Genomic DNA, 19,880 nt, shown 5'->3' on the forward strand with positions numbered 1-19,880 from the left:
GGTGGGTGTTAATCTCACACCCACTCCTCTCTTAATTAAATGTGATGAAGCATGAACTTGTAGACCTTGTCACCTTTCAAAAAGAACCTGGCAATTTCATCATAAATAAATCTTAAGAAAAATGGGTAACAGCAACGTTTAAATAGATTATCATGAATCTTAGATTTATATATACCACTTTGGCAGATCATGCTCACAAAATATAGAAGGGTTAAAAGAGAACTGAAATGCTCACACCCAAATAAAATTGTGGTCATAAAGCATTTTTCAAACATCAGCCATAAAACTAAGACCCAGCCCTTACCCTGGCATCATCTAGCTTGCACAGATTTTAGATATCAGCAGCTTAAGGGTTACAAAGTCTCCTTCAGGTTATTTCAACAAATTACTTTTTTTTTTTTTTTTGAGACTGTCTGGCTCTGTTGCCCAGACTGAAGTGCAAGTGGCATTACCATAGCTCATGGCAACCTCAAACCTTGGGCTCAAGCAATCCTCCTGCCTCAGCCTCTCGAGTAGCTGGAACTATAGGCACACACCAACATGCCTGGCTAATTTTTTAAATTTTTTGTAGAGACGAGGCTGGTCTTGAACTCCTGGGCTCAAGCGATCCTCCACTTCCCAAAGTCCTAGGATTACAGGCATGAACCACTATGTCTGGCCACAAATCACCTATTTTACGGAAGAGACTGTGCTAAGTCAAACAATTTAGGTTCTCATAGTCTCAGTTTAGAGCAGGCATTCAAGAGACAGAAAAATTAATTTGCATAACCATAAACTAAAATTGCTAAAATATCTCTAATTTAATTGTTAAGATATTAGAATTTAAATCAATATACTAAAATCTGGCTAATAAATGCTGACAAAAAATAAATTTTTATATAATTAGAACAAGAAATATCTCAGACTATAAAACTACAGGGAGTAAAACAGAGCATGCCTTCAACATATGGCATAATTTTGTGCTTTGCCATCACCTTGGTATATTTGCAACATGAATTTTACTGAAGTCATAGTCTACAATTTAGATAAATAAAATCAAGCCAGTATTGAACTTTTTTCATCCCATACAAGGGTATCCTTGGCAGCTCCTGGGCCATCTATTATGATCCTGACCAATTTCTCTCTGTGGCAATTTAAAAGCTGTAAAAAAATACATAATGGGTGATGACAGGAGAAACAAACCCATACTAGAAGTTATTGAACCTTGTAGGTCTTTGCAAGTGTCTCTATTGACATTTAAGCGTGAGTTACTAGGCCACAATATCATAAAAGTGTACTCTACACTTCAGATATATTGTTAGTTAAATGCAAGGGCACCATCAGAAAAATGGCTAAAGCTATGGCCAATATCAGGCCACCCAGCTCATCAACTGACTGTTTTGACATGTTACTTAAGCCAAGTAAGATTTTTCTGATTCTTTTTGTCCAGTTTCCAACTACATTCCCAATTCAAACCTTATGCCAAGGGATAACATAGTAATTCTGATCCTTGTTATAAATTACCTGGTTCGTTACAGGATATTTATTGAAGGTCTAATAAGCGTCAAACATTGCATGGGCACAGTCTATTCCAGGTTTTAATGTAAGGGCTGAGAATTTTAAAAGTCAGCACTGGTTAGCACAATTCTCCAAAGATTGTTACAAGAAAAGCTACTAAAAAGGCAATTTGTTAACAGCGGAAAGATCAGGACCAGAAATAAGTTAGGTGTGGATTCTATCCCAACTAGATCACTAAAAGATCAAACTGGACAGACAGTTCACTGAACCTTAAGGGTGTTAGCTATTTGCCCTACTTATACATCTGTCTGGAGGAAAGACAAGAGAACGCTTTGAAAAACATAAAGCAAATATAAGTTAAATGTCTGATAGTGGGTGAAGGTAAAAATAACTAATGCTTTGATAAGTGTTCCCACTTCTATTTTCTGGAAGTTTGTGTGGAATTGATATTATTTCTTCCTGAAAGATTTCGTAAAATTCTCCAGTGAAGCCATCTGAACCTGGAGTTTTCTTTGTGGTATAGTTTTTATAATAACTACAAATCCTTTTTCCTTAATAGATAACAGGGCTAGTGAGTTTCTGTATTTCTTCAGTAAGCTTTGGTAGTTTGTCTTTCAAGGAAGTGATTAATTTCATCTAAGACACTCACTGTATTGGCATAGTTTTTCATAATATTCCCTTATTATTTTAATATCTATAGGATCAGTAGTGATATCCCCTATTTCCTAATACTGGTAATCTGCCTTTCCCCCCCTAATTTATCAATTTTATTAATCCCAAAGAATCAACTTTCAGTTTCATTGATTTTCTCTGTTGTTTTATTGTTTCTCTATTCCATTAATTACTGCTTTCTTTTTAATGGAAGTTGATTGTGTAATGGTGTAATTACTGCTTTCATCTTTACTGTTTTCTTTCTTCTGCTTATTTTTGGATTTCATGTGCTCCTTTTTCTAGGTTCTTATGTGGAAACCTGAATCATTGACTTTAGACCTGCTTTTGTAGGTGAAGTGCTTAAAGCTACAAATTTCCCTCTAAGAATTTCCTGAATTGCATCCCAGTTTTTTTTGTTTTTCTTTTTAGAGATAGGGTCCCGCTCTGTCACCCAGGCTGGAGTGCAGTGGTGCCATCATAGCTCACTGCAGCCTCAAACTCCTGGGCTCAAGTGATCCTCCCACCTCAGCCCCAAGTGGCTGGGACTATAGGCGTGCCACTGTGCTTGGCTAATTTCTCTTCTTTTTTTTTAAGAGATAAGTGCCCTGTTATGTTACTGGGCTGTTCTCTAACTCCTGGCCGTAAGCAATCCTCCCAGTACCTGGGATTACAGGCGTGGTACCCCAAGTCCCACAAATTTTCTGATATGTCATCTTCTCATTTTCATTCAGTTCAAAATATTTCCTAATTTCCTTTGTAATTTCCTCTTTGATCTCTGTGGGTTACTTAGAAGTGTGTTGTGTAGCTTCCAAATATTTCCATATTTTTCCAGATGTCTGTTACTGATTTTTAACTTAATTACACTAAGGCCAGAAAATACAGACTTTATATGATTGAATCCTTTTGAATCTGAGACTTGTTTTATGACCCAGAAAATGGTCTGTCTGGGTAAATGTTACATGCACACTTGAAAAGCATGTGTCTTCTGCTGTTGCTATGTGTACTATTCTACCAGGTTATTTGATAATGCTGTTCAAGTTTTCTATTTCCTTACCGATTTTCTGTCTACTTGTCTTATCAATTAATGAAAGGTATTGAAATTCAGATACAATTGCAGATGTCTATTATTTCATTTTCTTTTTTCCTTTGTGTATTCTGAAGCTTTATTATTAGCTGTATAAACATTTAGTTATGTCCTCTTGATGAACTGATTCCTTTATTACATAACCTGGTGTTAGTTATTTGCCTTATTTATCTCATAAGTCTATTATGAAAAAAGAACAAGAAAATACTTTGGAAAATATATAGGAAGCAGACGGTAAAAATGTTTGGTAATAGAGGAAGTAAAAAAATTTTAATGAATTTTCTTTATTATCTGTAAGTTTTATCTATGCTTGTCTCCAACTACTCATATAAATGAGGTTTGCCTATGTTTTATCAGATCTTTACACATAATTTATTATTGTGAAATACTGAACAAATTAGCAGTATATTACCCTTCACAACTCCCTGTGAGGTGAGTTGTACTGATTTAGGGATGAGGAACAAGGCACAAGGAGTTCAAGGATTTGCCTCAGAAACCAAACTTAAGATTTCCCAGCCTGTTAGTTGACCTCTTTAGCACAGGGCATTTTTTTCCGACATAATTATGCCCGCTGGCTTAGATATGAACTTGCTTTATTCTAAGAAACGTAGATTACAATCAGAGAAATACTTGAATCCAATTTGGTTCCTCCTCTCCATGGAAGAAATAAATAATGAGTGTGTTATAAAACTTGATCTTGAAACAGTCCTTTCAAGTACACCATCTCAAGCTCATGCCTTCTAGTGTCCTTCCTAGCAATGAAGCACAATGGAAGAGACACTTGGTAAATCTGAAGATTAAGATTCAGACGTAAAAATTTTTACTCTATCCATAACCTAGTTTAAGGTAGAAAAATCTGTCAGTGTTTAATTTTGATGAATACTATTAGTCCACAGCCTCATTAGGAGAGTAAAAATGGCCCAGTTAGTCCATTACACTCTTTGTAGAAAATCTTTTCTTCAAAAAGGTTTAAGCACAGTTAACAAGCAGTTTTGTTACCCTATGTTAATATCCCAAGGAGTTGACAATTAACCAACAACTCAGTCTTCTGTCCCTCAAGTCCTAGGCAAGAACACCACAGGACTATACTGGCCCAAAATGTTAGGATTTGGAATGTTTAATTTGCATGTGAAATTATTCACTTAAAAAACAAACTCCTATTGCTGAGAAAAAAAGAAAAAAATAAAATAAAATAAATAAATAAAAATTAAAACAAAAAAAACTCCAAGATGACTTAGGAGTCATTTCATGAAAGTCTGAGGTCAAGAAGGCTGTGAGCTATCACTTATCCAACTCATTCCATATAAGATGAAGAAACTAAGGATCAAAGAGGGCAAATGACCCACCCAAGGGTATATCACTAGTTACTGAATGGCAGGAGTAGGTTGAGAATACAGGTTACTGAGCCTTTTATTTTTCATTTGCCTTTTTCATTTTTTAAAACAACCTTTTCTTTTTTGAATCAGGTCAAATTTATTTGGAAAGGTATTAGGGAATCAAGGTGTAATGGTCTGAATGGTGGCCCCCAAAAGAGATTCGTATCTTAATCCTTGAACCTGTGAATATTACCTTATATAGCAAAAGATGTGATTAAAAGATATGAAGGGAGGAATTTATCCTGGTTCATCCAACTGAGTCTTTATTTATTTATGAGACAGAGTCTCACTCTGTTGCCCAGGCTAGAGTGCCATGGCATCAGCCTAGCTCATAGCAACCTCCAACTCCTGGGCTCAAAGCGATCCTACTGCCTCAGCCTCCCTAGTAGCTGGCACTACAGGCATGCGCCACCATGCCCGGCTAATTTTTTCTATATATTTTTAGTTGTCCAGCTAGTTTCTTTCTATTTTTAGTAGAGATGGGGTCTCACTCTTGCTCAGGCTGGTCTCCAACTCCTGAGCTCAAATGATCCACCCGCCTCGGCCTCCCAGAGTGCTAGGATTACAGGTGTGAGTCACCGCGCCCAACCCAAGTTGAGTCTTAAATGCAATCACATGTATCCTTATGAGAGAAGCAGATGAACTTTTGAGACAAATACACAAAGGTGAAGACAATATGAAATCAGAGCAAAGAAAGATGAGCTTTAAGCCTAGGAATGCTGAGCACTATCAAGGAACAGACTCCCCCCTAGAGCCTCCAGAAGGGGCTCAACAACTTGATTGCAGACTTCTGGCCTCCAGAATTGTGAAATGAATAAATTCCTCTTGTTTTAATCCAAGTCTGTGGTAATTTATTATAGCAGCCATGAGAAACTAATACACACGGGAAATAAAAATTTAAAAATCATAAACTTGGACGGGAGCGGTGGCTCACGCCTGTAATCCTAGCACTCTGGGAGACTGAGGCAGGAAGACTGCCTGAGGTCAGGAGTTCGAGACCAGCCCGAGCAAGAGTGAGACCCTGTCTCTACTAAAAACAGAAAAAATTAGCCAGGCATGGTGGCCTGTTCTTGTAGTCCAAGCTATTTGGGAGGCTGAGGCAGGGGGGATCACTTGAGCCCAGGAGTTTGAGGTTGCCGTGTGAGGCTGACACCACGGCACTCTGGCCTAGGCAACACAGCGAGACTCTGTCTCAAAGATAAAAAATAAAAAATCATAAACTAGACACATGTAAAACCATTTATTGATCCAAAAGAATTGTGTTTCAAGTAACCCAAAGAATGCCTAAAATGTTTAATCCCTCACTTCAAAGGGTAAAGTGAGGCAACCACAGGATACGATTTGCCCAAAAATAAACTGGCAGACCTGAGAAGACAAATTCAGAAAGGTCTAATATTTACATAGCTGCTAACAAGAACAGTGTAGGTTTTTCTGCAAACATGCTAGCTGGTAGAGCTCCTGGACAGACTAAACATAGGCAGCAGTTGTCACTGTGGGTGTTCTTCCAGCACAAGTGTAAAGTTGTCATCAGAAATAAATATGTGGCTTCGAGTGGCTTGCAGAAATCCAACAAATCTGCATCTTGGACTCTGTACAAGCCAACTCCTCTCAGGATGACCGGGACTCCTTCCTGTCAGTACAATGATCAGTTAAAGTCATCCTCTGTAAGTATGGAAGTAAAATCAACGTTTATATCAGGCGAAAAAGATGATGATTACCCAGAGTTCAAGCTCATGAATAACAATATGTAAATAGCTATACTGAGTCAAGTTGTAACCTGCACTATAATTTATTACTTTTGAAATCAATAACCATAACAGCTTTAGGCTTCATGTAAGGTGAATGGAAATAAAAATAAACCAGGTGAAATGACAAAATAAAAGCTAGAAATGCTTTACTATGGGAAACTATTAAATAGGCTATTCCAATAAGATATGGAAATCATGCTAAGTGGTTATATAAATACCTAAATAAAAGCAAAAAAGACTCATTAGTCTTCCTCAGAAATCTTTGTACCCTGAATACCAAACCTTTTTCTCTTTTCTCAAGTATTGGTAAGGGCTCTGAGAATCTCCAGAACTTTCCTAACCATATAAAAATCCAGTTACTTCAGATGTATGCTCTTTTTTTTTCTTTCCCCAATCATCATCCTGATCACCTAGTACCCAGATAGAAGCTTTCTACTTAGTTTTCACACAGACTAGTGAAGATATGTTATTTTCCCTTTTTGAGAACAACCCTTTTAGAACTGGTTGCAACAGTATGTCTTTAAGTACCAAGCACAAGTTGCTTTAAGTTTCGTGACTGGGGCTCAACACTTTGTATTATTAATAGAGGGGTATAATTTAACCAAACCAAGTTCTCTAAAGGCAAAAAAATATTTCTAAAGTTAGGACTTTCAATGTGATCTCAGAATTTCAACGAAAAATTACACACTAAAATTTCCCCATCAGAGAAATGTTCATCACACCTACCACCGTATTGTAAGAGACTTCACAGTAAAACAAGCAATTTTTCCTTGCACACCAAAGTAGGAAGTCTCAGTTCAGGTCCTAAAACCTTTCAAAGTAAAATGCATCAGTAAAAACAGGGAGAAAAGGTCACCAATTAATCTGTTTACACAGATGCTCTTTGACTTAAGATGGGGTTATGTCCTGATAAGCCCATCATAAATTGAAAATACTGTATTTTGAAAGTGCATTTAAGTCAGGCACAGTGGCTCACGCCTGTAATCCTAGCACTCTGGGAGGCTGAGGCAGGAGGATCACATGAGGTCAGGAGTTTGAGACTAGTCTGAGCAAGAGTGAGACCCTGTCTCTACTAAAAATAGAAAAATTAGCTGGGTGTGGTGGTGCATGCCTGTAGTCCCAGCTACTCAGGAGGCTGAAGCAGGAGGATCGCTTGAGCACAGTTTGAGGTTGCTGTGAGTTTAGCCCGGGCGACAGACTCTCTTAACAACAACAAAAAATAAAGTGTATTTAATACACCTAACCTACTGAACATCATACCTTAGCCTAGACTACCTTCAACATGTTCACAACAGTTAAATTAGCCTACAGTTGGGCAAAATCATCTAACACAAAGCCTATTAATAAAGTGTTGAATATCTCATGTAGTTTATTGAATACTGTATTGAAAGTGAGAACAGAATGGTTGTATGGGGTACTCAAAGTACAGTTTCTACTGAATGTGCATTCCTTTTGCACCATTTTAAGGTTGAAAAATGCTAAATGGAGCCATTATAAGTTGGGGACCATCTGTACAAGTACATGGGGCTGGAGACGGGAGGAATTCACTAGGAGTAACCTAAGGTGGCATGATTGCTTTGTTACCTATTCTTCAGATCAGTGTTATTCTCCCCGCCCCAGCGCCACCCAAAACTACAGGTCTTTAAACAGCTCTGAAATCAGTTTAGTCCAAATCGACCTTTTTAAGAAAATGAAATAGCATACTGTAGATGACACAAGTGCTTTGCACATTTGTTTAATGAAACTTGTTTCAAGGGATGTACAGGGTCAGTGTAAAATGTTAATATATTTCTTACTGAGGGTCAAAGTCAAAAAAGTTTGAGACACTGATTCAAAAGAATCTCAGGAAAGAGGCTTAATTCAAGTGAAAAATGTAAGAAGAATCTGGGGCAAAGTCTACTTTCTTCAAAAACATAATTGCCATTATTTTAGGAAACAAGGCAAACACAAGATGCAACCAATTGTATGTTTAAATTGCAAGAGATGGTAAAAACCTTAATGAAAATTTCCTTTTATCCAGTGGAGTAATGATCCATTCTATAACTGAAGAGATAAACATTGGGATTTAGTAATCCATTTACCATCCATCTTCTCCCACCTTTACACCTAATGCCATCATCATATACTACAGCCTAGAACTCCTGGGCTCAAGCAATCCTCCTGCCTCGGCCTCCTGAGTAGCTGGAACTACAGCCTTATGTTATTGAGCCCAGCAAATTCTAGCATTTTAGATTAAGGGTTTTCAACTAAGGGAGATTTCAACACCCCTCCCCTCTCTTTTTGCAATGTCTGGAGACATTTTGATTGTCATAAATAGGGGTGTGGGAAAAAGTGAGATGCTACTGGCATCTAGTGGGTCAAGGCCAGGGATGCTGCCAAACATTTTACAATGCACAGATGCACAGGATACGCACCCACCCTCTCAATGAAGAATTATGTGGCTCAAAATATCAATAGTGCTGAGGTTGAGAAACTCTGCTGTAGATCAAGATTGTATTCCTTTCAAACCTAAATAAATCCAAGACAGATAGCCTTAACTCACATCCTTTTAGTTCTTAGAAGCTCAGCAACTGCATTATTAGCATATCTACAAACAGGTTTATAACCAAGTATAAAATATAGGTTTGTCCTTTTGCAAGTGCCAGAGAACATGGAAATCTCTCCTCTGTTCATTATAAGCTTCACTAAAATCATTTGTCTTTGGTATAAAGTCAGAAAGGTCTCTAATCCTAAGTGTACTTCATATACAGTTGATTTTCTTACAGTATTTAAGTATTTTCCCTTGACCCTAAATAAATCTGTGAACAATAAAGCAGCAAGACTGATACAGCCAATACGTAATGAAAATTTGTATCTTTTTCAAAGATCCTGGAATAAGTAGAGTGGGCACTGCCAACATGAGAGACTGCATGTAAATTACACTTTGAAAGAAATCTAATCAAAAGGCAAAAAATAATCCAGGTGATGTATGTATGAGTCTTCTGTCCCCAAAACCCTAAATATCCCTCTCTTTAAGCAGCTTCCTTTTTAGCCAAAGTCAGACATCCTCAAAGGACAGCAGAAAGAGGGGCTTAGGAAATCTTTGATGGTGTAAATATATATGCGTGGTTAAATTTCCTGGTAAAAACTAAAAGCATTGGGAACATGAATAATGAAAAAGAGAAAAGAGGTGGTGAGAAGTATGTGATTATGACCGGAAACACAAAAACAACGGAGTTCATTTTTATTTAATTTTAATTACAATTTATTATCCCGGCAAAGATTTAAACAATAGAGAACCAACTTGCCTCGATCCCACTGTGTCCCTATAACTAACACATTTTGATGTGTAGATTTCCAAAACTTTTCCTATGGACCTATAAATATACCTATCTGTCCGTGGGAGTATGCATTATTATGATGGAGATTTTCCTCAGACGCCTTTCCACGACGCTACATAGACTTATCTTATTCCTTTTAAGTCCGCCTTCCTAAAGAAGCAAGTTTTCAAAATCAAAAAACCTCCCCCGTTTCCCAAAATCTAAACTGGTGGACTATGGGACGTACTGAAGTGAGGGGAAAAAATGCCCAATTCGAGGCATACAGGAACAAATGTACGCTTTCCCTAACAAGGAGGTGTACGGGATGAAGGCCTAAAAGCTTCGTTAGAAGTCATTGTGGATAAAATATCCACCCTCCCACGCCATCACGGGCATTAAATCCCCTTCCTCACAACCCCAAGTCTAAGACTTCCCTGGTTTGTAGAGCCGATTGGACTACGTGTCCGAGCGCCTTCCTTAGGCTGTCCGCCTGTCCGCCTACTGGCTCCAGATTTGGTCCATCCATTTAACCGCCCGACCCCCGCATTCCCCATTGGAGTCAAACCGCTGCCTCTTGGAGAAGCCCAACCTACCGCGCGCTCGGTGCTCACTGGCTCAGTGAGACGCTGCTCAGGAGGGGAAAACCCGCCTCCCACATTCCGATGGCCCAAGGGCCGATCAGTCGGCAGCTCAAGGCAGACACAATTGGCCTACACACTCGCCAGTCACACTCGTCGGCCGCACAGCTCCAAAGTACCTACAGGGATAAGACATCCCGCCCCCTGTTCTACTATTGGTTGGCCCGACCCACCGCTGCCCCTTCACTTTCCCCCACCCCGCAGTCCATTCATTTCACACAATAACGGGCCCAATTGGAGTCAGTTCAAGCCCTCGCATGGGTAGATAAGACTGTGTGCCACTTACCCGGGATCGAGAATGATCACTCACGCTACCTTCTGCCCTAGTCCTCTATGGTGAGACGGCACCACAAGCCACCTCTGCCGCCGCCTTCTGCGCAACGCCAACCGCCCGCCAAAACGGATCCTTCCCTGCGCCTGCGCAACCAATCCTGGGCCTAGACCCTTTCTCCGCCCATTAGGCATGCGCAAAGCAGAGCCCAACTCCCGCCACGACGCAGGCGCCGTAGGTTCACCGCCCTCTCCCGCCCGCCATTTCACGTGTTTCCAAGAGGCAGGCGGAACTTCTTAATGCGCCTGCGTAAATTCTCCATTTTACTACACATGCGCTCAACAGGCGGTTGTTGCAAAAAAATTGTCACAGGCTATCTACCTTTTAACGCATAGTATTAATAATGTTTTGTCAAGCGAGTTAAATGTAGTATTTGGAAGTGTAGTATTAAAAAGACGTTTAAACACCCTAGATAGATTCAAATATCAATGATTATTCGGCTACCCAATCAGACTGGTTAAGGATAAAATTACTCAGGAACCAATGGACTTCAAGGGGTGGAGACTACGAAGACTGCCCAAACGGATGACGTTACACAGCAGTGTGGTACCACAGGCCAATAGTAGGGGAAAGAGATTTCAACTATCCAATCAGAGTTAGGTAGGGGCGGAGTCTACCAATGCCGAAGGCCAGGAGGCGGGATAAAAAAGAGAGGCCGAAGGTAGGCTGGCAGATACGTTCGGTAGTTTGCTCCTTTCTGCCCGTGGACGCTGCCGAGGAAGCATCGTTGAAGTCTCTCTTCCCACTGCCGTCATGTCTAAGTCAGAGGTGAGTCACAAGCCCTTTGCAATTTGAATTTCTTCCTTACCCCAGCCTCAGTGCGGTAGGATGCGCCTTGGTTTCGTTGCTTGTACCAGCCCATTCGACGGTTCTTCGGTCGCTGCCAGGGCCTACCCCTCCCAAAGTTCAAGTCGCCATTTTGTCCTCTTCGTCGCCATGAGGCCGCCGTCCGCCAACCAGTGGTTATCACGCCTGGCTCGTTACTCGTTGCAAAATTCTGTGGCACATACGGTGTATTTTTTACCTTGTCTCGGTGAGCGAGTTACTTAAAGAGCTATTAATCCCTTTTTGGCGATGCACCCCTCCCGGCAAGGCCTTTTGTTGCGCGTGCGTCAGAGGGAGAGTAGGGACGCATGCGCTTGCGGCTTTCCGGCACTCCCAGCCCCCAGCGTACCACCTCCCCTAATGGGGGGAAGCACGTGTCTTGTTGCGACCCGAACGAACAATAAGTGCTGCGTACGCCAGCATCTAGTTTAGCTACTCCTTAATGGAAACTGTATCGCACTAAAGCCCCGTTTAATGCTTTTTCCCCTGCTTTAGTCTCCTAAAGAACCCGAACAGCTGCGGAAGCTATTCATCGGAGGATTGAGCTTTGAAACGACCGATGAGAGTCTGAGGAGCCATTTTGAGCAATGGGGAACGCTCACGGACTGTGTGGTAAGATTTGGAAGGGACAAAAGGCAATAGAATTAGTCAATTCCCTTGGCTTACCTGTGTGCAGTTTGTATCTGAATACTAATAAAGGTTAATGGGATTATAGTTAGAAATAAACTGCCAAAGGAACTCGTTTTCTGATTTAAAAAGCTGCCTTTTAAATCTAGGGTAGTGGGAAACTGTAGGGCTTTGTATGAAAGACTGGTATTAAGTTTCCTCTTACTCAAAAAGTTAGTGTCAGTAATTTCTGGGGTCGGGATATGTACTAAATGAATTAACACTTTTCTCAGGTAATGAGAGATCCAAACACCAAGCGCTCCAGGGGCTTTGGGTTTGTCACATATGCCACAGTGGAGGAGGTGGATGCAGCAATGAATGCACGGCCACACAAGGTGGATGGAAGAGTTGTGGAACCAAAGAGAGCTGTCTCTAGAGAAGTGAGTGGTTTTTTTTTTTCCTACGCCTCTTCCCGTACTCATTTGGAGATGTGTTGCTAGTGGACTCAGACTTGAAGTATTCTAAACTTAAAAACTTTTGATTGGGGGTTTTTGCTAATCTGAGAAGCATAAATGGTTTTCCTTCTGTTAGGATTCTCAAAGACCAGGTGCCCACTTAACTGTGAAAAAGATCTTTGTTGGTGGCATTAAAGAAGATACTGAAGAACATCACCTAAGAGACTATTTTGAACAGTATGGGAAAATTGAAGTGATTGAAATCATGACTGACAGAGGCAGTGGCAAGAAGAGGGGCTTTGCTTTTGTAACCTTTGATGACCATGATTCTGTGGATAAGATTGTCAGTAAGTATCAGATCACTGGCATTTACTAAGGGTTCCAAAATCCCTGTGGTATTCTAAACCCTATGATTATGTTGTTTATCTTGAAAATTTTTTTAGTTCAGAAATACCATACTGTGAATGGCCACAACTGTGAAGTAAGGAAAGCCCTGTCGAAGCAAGAGATGGCCAGTGCTTCATCCAGCCAAAGAGGTGTGTTTATTGTTTAGTGAAACCTTAAAGGTAACTTCGAATTATTCCAATATGTATGGTTTAACACTTAAACTTATCTCTTAAGGTCGAAGTGGTTCTGGAAACTTTGGTGGCGGTCGTGGAGGTGGTTTTGGTGGGAATGACAACTTTGGCCGTGGAGGAAACTTCAGTGGTCGAGGTATGTGTGATTAGCTAAGGTTTACTAAAAATTAATAGAAAGCTTGTAATTTGATTTCCCTGTATGTCTTGTCCTTTTTATATCTTGCAATAATATGTATTTCTGGCCTGTAATTTCAGAGTTACATTTTATCTAAATGTAGTTTTTTCCAACCAGAAGTTAAGATCTTTAATATGCAAAACTTTTTATGTACAGTACGGGGGTTGTTTCCAAGACATAAATGTAGTTCATATGTACTTCTAATCTAAAACTTTGTTTCCTTCCAGGTGGCTTTGGTGGCAGCCGTGGTGGTGGCGGATATGGTGGCAGTGGGGATGGGTACAATGGATTTGGTAATGATGGTAAGTTCTTTTAAGGAGTACATAGGTAAAAATATCTGGCAACCTCTATCTTTAGAGTAGGCTAGTAGAGACTAAAACTCTAGTGCATGACAAGTTCAACTTGGCCCATAACACGCATGCTGTGAGCAGGCCTTTAGCCATTGAACAAATTTTTATTGTTGAATACTTTTGTCTTATTGAGAAGAATTGTATCCTTATAGGTGGTTATGGAGGAGGCGGCCCTGGTTACTCTGGTGGAAGCAGAGGCTATGGAAGTGGTGGACAGGGTTATGGAAACCAGGGCAGTGGCTATGGCGGGAGTGGCAGCTATGACAGCTATAACAACGGAGGAGGCGGAGGCGGCTTTGGCGGTGGTAGTGGTAGGTATCCAGTGGTCCAAGTACTTGGTGTGATAGCTAGATTAGCCTTTTAGAGTTTGTGCCCATGTTGGGGTTTGAAGCTCTTAAAGCATTGTGTGGTACACTGCATGGTATGTTAAAAATAGGCTTGCTATGCTACCTCCTCCTAGCTTTAAGCTGGGGCCGCCTCACTCCCAAATAAGTAGATGGATAAGTGGATAGTGGTTTGTTTTCAGTTAGATTAGCATCATGGCAGGATTTAGTATCTTAACTCCTTTGGGACCTTAGACGTTTAGTTTATACACCCAAGGAACTTACGTTTGCAGTGGCCCTGAATCCATAAAGGCCTTAAGACTGGAGAGTATGCTTGTAAATGCCACCATGAAAAACTTGCTGTGACAGCAAGTTAGATCGTCGCACTGCATGCCTTCCCCAGAGAATGAACTACAAAGATTTGGAGCCACCAGAGTTGGGGAGGAAGGCAGGCAGATAATACAACCTTCTTTTATTCAAAACACTAAACAGAATTAAGACCTATCATCTTCCTCAAGTAACAGACAAAGGCTCTCTTTCCATTTCCTAGGAAGCAATTTTGGAGGTGGTGGAAGCTACAATGATTTTGGCAATTACAACAATCAGTCTTCAAATTTTGGACCCATGAAGGGAGGAAATTTTGGAGGCAGAAGCTCTGGCCCCTATGGTGGTGGAGGCCAATATTTTGCCAAACCACGAAACCAAGGTATAGTGTGTATGTAACATTGGATAATGTCAGAGGACTGAATGTATCTATACTGCTGGAAGGCAGTGGATTAGCTTTTTAAGGTGGTATATGTGTGAGCAGTAAAAAGCTGGGAACTTATAAGTACCTGTAGTCCAGCTACTTGGGAGGCTGATGCAGGAGGATTCCTTTATTGCCCAGGAATCAAGTCCAGCCTGGGCAATAAAGCAAGACCCCCATCTCTAAAATTGAAATCTTAAAGCTGACAATTGAAAACCTTCAAAAGAGGATAATTTGCAATTAAATTAGAAAAATAATGTGACCTCTTTACAATACCTCCATTGTCAGTTCTACTGGGGCCACTTTAGAATAGTCAAATTCTTCAGTTGAAGCTTTTGAACATTATTCATTATCTCAAATATAAAAGCATTACTATTGGCACTTCCAAACCTTGAAAGAAAAATTTTGTTCTCAGGTGGCTATGGTGGTTCCAGTAGCAGCAGTAGCTATGGCAGTGGCAGAAGGTTTTGATTATTCCCAGGTAAGTAAGCACCTTTTTGTGTGACTTGATTTCTTAAATTGCTGATGAACCCAGTAACCCTAATGTAGCTGAGCAGTGCAACATAGTTAACATTGTAATTGCAGTAAAATTGTGGATGTTAAGTTAATATTCAGATCAGCAAAATTTGTGGGAACAAAACTTGCTGTTGGATTGTAGCCATGAGTCTTAATATGTTTAGATTAACAACTTTATTCCATATTGTTCAACAGGAAACAAAGCTTAGCAGGAGAGGAGAGCCAGAGAAGTGACAGGGAAGCTACAGGTTACAACAGATTTGTGAACTCAGCCAAGCACAGTGGTGGCAGGGCCTAGCTGCTACAAAGAAGACATGTTTTAGACAATACTCATGTGTATGGGCAAAAAAACTCGAGGACTGTATTTGTGACTAATTGTATAACAGGTTATTTTAGTTTCTGTTCTGTGGAAAGTGTAAAGCATTCCAACAAAGGGTTTTAATGTAGATTTTTTTTTTTTGCACCCATGCTGTTGATTGCTAAATGTAATAGTCTGATCATGACGCTGAATAAATGTGTCTTTTTTTTTTTTTTTTTTTTTTTTTTTAAATGTGCTGTGTAAAGTTAGTCTACTCTGAAGCCATTTTGGTAAACTTCCCCAAAAGTGTGAAGATAGAATTCCTTCAGGGTGATGCCAGGTTCTATTTGAAATTCATTTACAACCTGCTTGGGTGGAGAAGCCATTGTCTTCAGAAACCTTGGTGTGGTTGAACTGATGGTTACTGTTGTGACCTAAAGTTCACCATTAAAAGGGGTCATCCAAGGAAAATCATGGAATTATTGGTTATAAAGATGATTGTTGGCATATCCTATGCAATATACCTAAATTGAATGATGGTACCAGATAAAATTATAGATGGGAATGAAGCTTGTGTATCAACCATTATCATGTGTAATCAATAAACGATTTAATTCTCTTGAATGAAATGACAACTGTATGGATTTGGGACTGGCAGAGATTTGGACTTTCCCCTACCCACTACCCCTGATAATGTTGAATGCTTCTACCACAATTCAAGTTCAAAGCTCTGCCAGATAATAGAAACCAGCTGCTGGCTAATGCCACCCCATAAATCCACAGATTAGAAGTGTTTGGGAGACCTTTTTAAAATGACTAGTACCAGTAAGAATTTTAATGAACATAAAAATAAGCTTACATTAAAGGAAAACTGCAGTTTTACTGGGTTCTGGTTTGGTGGGTCTTCAGAAGTTTATAGGTTAACCACAGCAGTTAAATTAAAAATTGAAACTATAGAAGTAGAAGGAGTCACATTTTTTCCACATAATTTTGTGTTAACTGCAGTTTTCCTTTATATGACACAAGATTACACGACCATCCTATAGTGTTAATTGTATAGAAAATGATTTCTAAACCTTCAACAGTTAATATCCAATAATTGTTATTTGTACATAGGTTATTTTGAGCCTTACCTTTGCCCTCATAATTTCAGTGCCATTGTACCTAGTAGCATAGAGATTTGTTTATCAATAGGAATTGTATATTCCATCCCATGGGTGTGTTACTGGGAGGAGGGTGGTTGGAGGAGGGTGGGAGGTGGTGGAGGGTGGGAAAGCATGGATGATAGTTCCATGATATCGGCTGAGTTTGCAATAGCAGGTGGAACCTTAACTATTGAGGGAGTTTGCAGATACCTCAGGATTCGTGACAATGCCTTTAAAGATCCAGGAGAGATGTTCAGCTACTAGGAACTGCTAGCAAGTATAGCGCGAATGGCTCCGAGCTCAGACACTCTACAGCTGAGAGTAGACACTTGTGGTATGTGGAGTACAGATAAGCCAGGGACAGGCCACGACACGCTCCTTGAAAGCTAGGAGGGAGTGAAGTTTCAGTGATCATCGCAAGGAAGGAGGCAGACAAGAGTAAGGCACACCTGACTCTTAGGACTAGCAGTCAGAACCAGGAGGAAAGGTTTTATTGCTATGCTTGTAGGTAAGAACAGATTTTACTTACATCCATATAGTTACCTAAAATCCAGTTTTGTTACATTTTCCTTAATAAATTGAGCCAAAACTAGTCCAGTTAAGCTGCACTTGGTTTTTCTGGAGATGAATTGTTTTAAATTGATACCCTACTTTTGGTGGCTCCCAATTGAAGGAAGTGAGCACATTAATTGCTACTATCATAATGTATTTTTGCCCTTTAATTTTATTTACCTTCCTTTGACCCATTTCCTTAAAACAATGGCTCAAAGTAATACATTAGAATCTTTTCCCCAAATGGTGGGAGGATGGGTGGAACATTAATGGGAGGTGGGAGGTTTAGCTTGAGATGGGACTTGGTCTCAGAAAAGAGCTAGTTCTAAAGGTTCTTTACTTTTCTAGGGAGGAGTCTGCTACTACTGTCTTACCAACTCTGTTAAAAAAAAAAAAAATTAAAAAAACCAGAAACTCATCTGTCCAAGTTCATGGCTAAAAGGTAAGCTTTTATAAGGTAATGATCAGCAAGAGTGCTCTGCATTCCCAAAGTAAAAAAATGACAAGGCATCTCAAACCAAAATGATGAGTTACAAAAACAATTAGGCTGGGCACAGTGTACATCATTGTAGAATCTGTAACCTCTACTTATGTGAATACTTCATAACCTCTTTTTGCTTTTGCAGGAACATCCTTGTGAGGACAACCTTTATCTGAGCCACTGTACTTCATTCTCACTGCCATGCAGTTGACATTAGCTGCTTGCAGCTCTAAATTAATCATTCTATTTTGTGAATGGGTTTTTTAATAAATAACTTGTGTTTTAACTTAGTTCTGCTTGTTTTGTTTTTCTGGTATCTATGGTAAATAGCTTCATACTTTATATACCGTGCCATTTCAGATTTGGGGATCAGAAATATTGGGTGTCTGACAATACCAGTTGTCTGATAAACTAGAATGTTTAGCAGCCTCTTTTTAATCCCTTACTAGTGCTTCCTCGATCCTTAAATTTGTAAGGCAGAAGGCATTATGTGTGGGTATCACTGCTTAGAAAACATGGAAAAACATCTTAAACAATGTGTGTTGAAATTCAAGTTAGGGAGGATTGGTGGTTGAAGTCTAACACTATGTGTTTTATTTACTATGTTCAAATTTATCTCATTCAGTGTCATGGTTTAATGAAAATAGAAATAAGCTCTCACTGCAGGAGTAACTCTTGGCCCAGTAGAAGTAAGCTGTTTACTATCACTCCGCTTGAGCATGTCCTTTTCCTAGCCCCCCTGGCAAGGGAAAATCAAGTTGTACAAGCTGACATTGCCATTGAGCTCAGTAGGTCTCCTCTGGGAGCTATGCTCACCATCTGTTGCGGAGTTGTGGAGGGGCACAATGGATCTCATCTTTGACAAACAAGTATTTATTGGCGAGCTGTCTGGTACTTGAGTAGAAATCTCAAGCCAGGAATTGCCACATTTTATGAGCTTAGAAAAAAATGAAAAATCATGTCTGTTAGGTGAACTAGTAAAATCAAGTTCCTTTTTAGTTATACATCATAATATTTAAGGTAATCAGATTTCTGAACAGCTAGCCCTTTTACAACTTGAAATGTGGAGAAATTTTCATTTTTTAAAAAACTAATGATCAGTTTTTTTGAGAATATAAAGTTGTCTGGACTGTTTTCAAATCTAGAATAGGAAGATTCAAGTTGCTTTAATTCCCTAAACTTAAGCTAGAGACCACATTGTTCAGAATCTATAGGCATGAAGGTTCCACACCTTTAATCTGTGTTTATATCTCAAAATTTGTGGTGTCTGTATCAGAACTTGGAAATAAGGTTTCCATGTTGTAGTGGAGCTAGTGAAATAAATGGGTAGAAGTAAAATACTCCAAAGAGGTAAACTATAATTTCGGTGGCTCAGAAGATTAGGAACCACCCAGCTGGAAGCAAGGAGATAGTATGGTGTTGGGTGGTTTTGTTTTCAGAGAGAGGGTCTCTTTGGCTGGAGTACAGTGGCATGGTCATATCTCACAGAGGCCTCATACTGGGCTCAGGTGATGCTTCCCTTCAGCCTCCTGAGTAGCTGGAACTATATAGGTGAGCACTACCATGCCAGACCAATTTTTAAAATTTTTGTAGGTGGATTTTGCCATGTTGCCCAGGCTGGTCTTGAACTCCTGGCCTCAAGTGATCTTCCCCCTTCCCAAAGTGCTGGGATTACAGGTGTGAGCCACCACACCCATCCCGTCTGGGAGGTTTGACTGGACTTTCATGTGGCTAAGGAACTCTGTTTCGAGAAGAATCGAGAAAAGGAATGCTCCCAAACAAGAACTGGATAGTGTTTGTCTCATATAACCAGAAAAAGAAAGTTTCACAGGAATACATGTTTTACACCACCGTGGAGCAGGGTTTTTTTGTTTGTTTTCTACCTTTTTTTTTTTTTTTTTTGAGACAGAGTCTCACTCTATTGCCCGGGCTAGAGTGCTGTGATGTCAGCCTAGCTCACAGCAACCTCCAACTCCTGAACTCAAGCAACCCTCCTGCCTCAGCCTCCCGAGTGGCTGGGACTACAGGCGCGCGCCGCCATGCCTGGCTAATTTTTTTATATATATTTTTTTAGTTGTCCCGCTAATTTCTTTCTATTTTTTTAATAGAGACGAGGCCTCACTCTTGCTCAGGCTGGGTGGAGCAGGTTTTATCAAGGCTTGGGCATGAAATCCTCTGAAACTCTGGTGTCTAGTCAAACTCATTCC

General features: G+C 40.0%; 2 protein-coding genes across 4 annotated transcripts in view; one reads left to right on the forward strand and one right to left on the reverse strand.

Annotated features, from left to right (window-relative positions):
- Window positions 1-10,663, reverse strand: part of CBX5 (chromobox 5) — a 29,122-nt gene extending 18,459 nt beyond the window's left edge. The window contains exon 1 of the mRNA XM_069489562.1: window positions 10,580-10,663. The gene's annotated coding sequence lies outside the window, so the exon portion shown is untranslated. The remainder of the gene's footprint in view (window positions 1-10,579) is intronic.
- Window positions 10,664-11,315: 652 nt separating this feature from the next.
- Window positions 11,316-17,775, forward strand: HNRNPA1 (heterogeneous nuclear ribonucleoprotein A1). 3 transcript variants are annotated; one of them, XM_069489453.1, is made up of 11 exons: window positions 11,316-11,392; window positions 11,945-12,061; window positions 12,349-12,495; window positions 12,647-12,857; window positions 12,954-13,046; window positions 13,132-13,224; window positions 13,491-13,565; window positions 13,766-13,924; window positions 14,487-14,642; window positions 15,097-15,162; window positions 17,541-17,775. In XM_069489453.1, the coding sequence occupies exons 1-10, from the start codon at window positions 11,378-11,380 to the stop codon at window positions 15,150-15,152; spliced, it is 1,122 nt and encodes a 373-aa protein (XP_069345554.1). In that variant the 5' UTR covers window positions 11,316-11,377; the 3' UTR covers window positions 15,153-15,162; window positions 17,541-17,775. The 3 variants fall into 3 exon arrangements, with proteins under 3 accessions (XP_069345554.1, XP_069345556.1, XP_069345555.1); XM_069489455.1 differs by lacking the exons at window positions 13,766-13,924; window positions 17,541-17,775 and adding an exon at window positions 15,391-17,533 and having other exon boundaries at window positions 15,097-15,154; XM_069489454.1 differs by lacking the exons at window positions 13,766-13,924; window positions 17,541-17,775 and adding an exon at window positions 15,393-15,455.
- The last annotated feature ends 2,105 nt before the right edge of the window (window positions 17,776-19,880 follow it).

This window comes from Eulemur rufifrons, chromosome 16 (genome assembly GCF_041146395.1).
Source record: "Eulemur rufifrons isolate Redbay chromosome 16, OSU_ERuf_1, whole genome shotgun sequence".
NCBI lineage: Eukaryota > Metazoa > Chordata > Mammalia > Primates > Lemuridae > Eulemur > Eulemur rufifrons.

Coding starts and splice junctions, on each gene's coding strand:
- HNRNPA1 (XM_069489453.1), top strand. Junction 12,858..12,953: donor TTCTGTGGATAAGATTGTCA/GTAAGTATCAGA, acceptor AAATTTTTTTAG/TTCAGAAATACCATACTGTG. Junction 13,925..14,486: donor CGGCTTTGGCGGTGGTAGTG/GTAGGTATCCAG, acceptor TCCATTTCCTAG/GAAGCAATTTTGGAGGTGGT.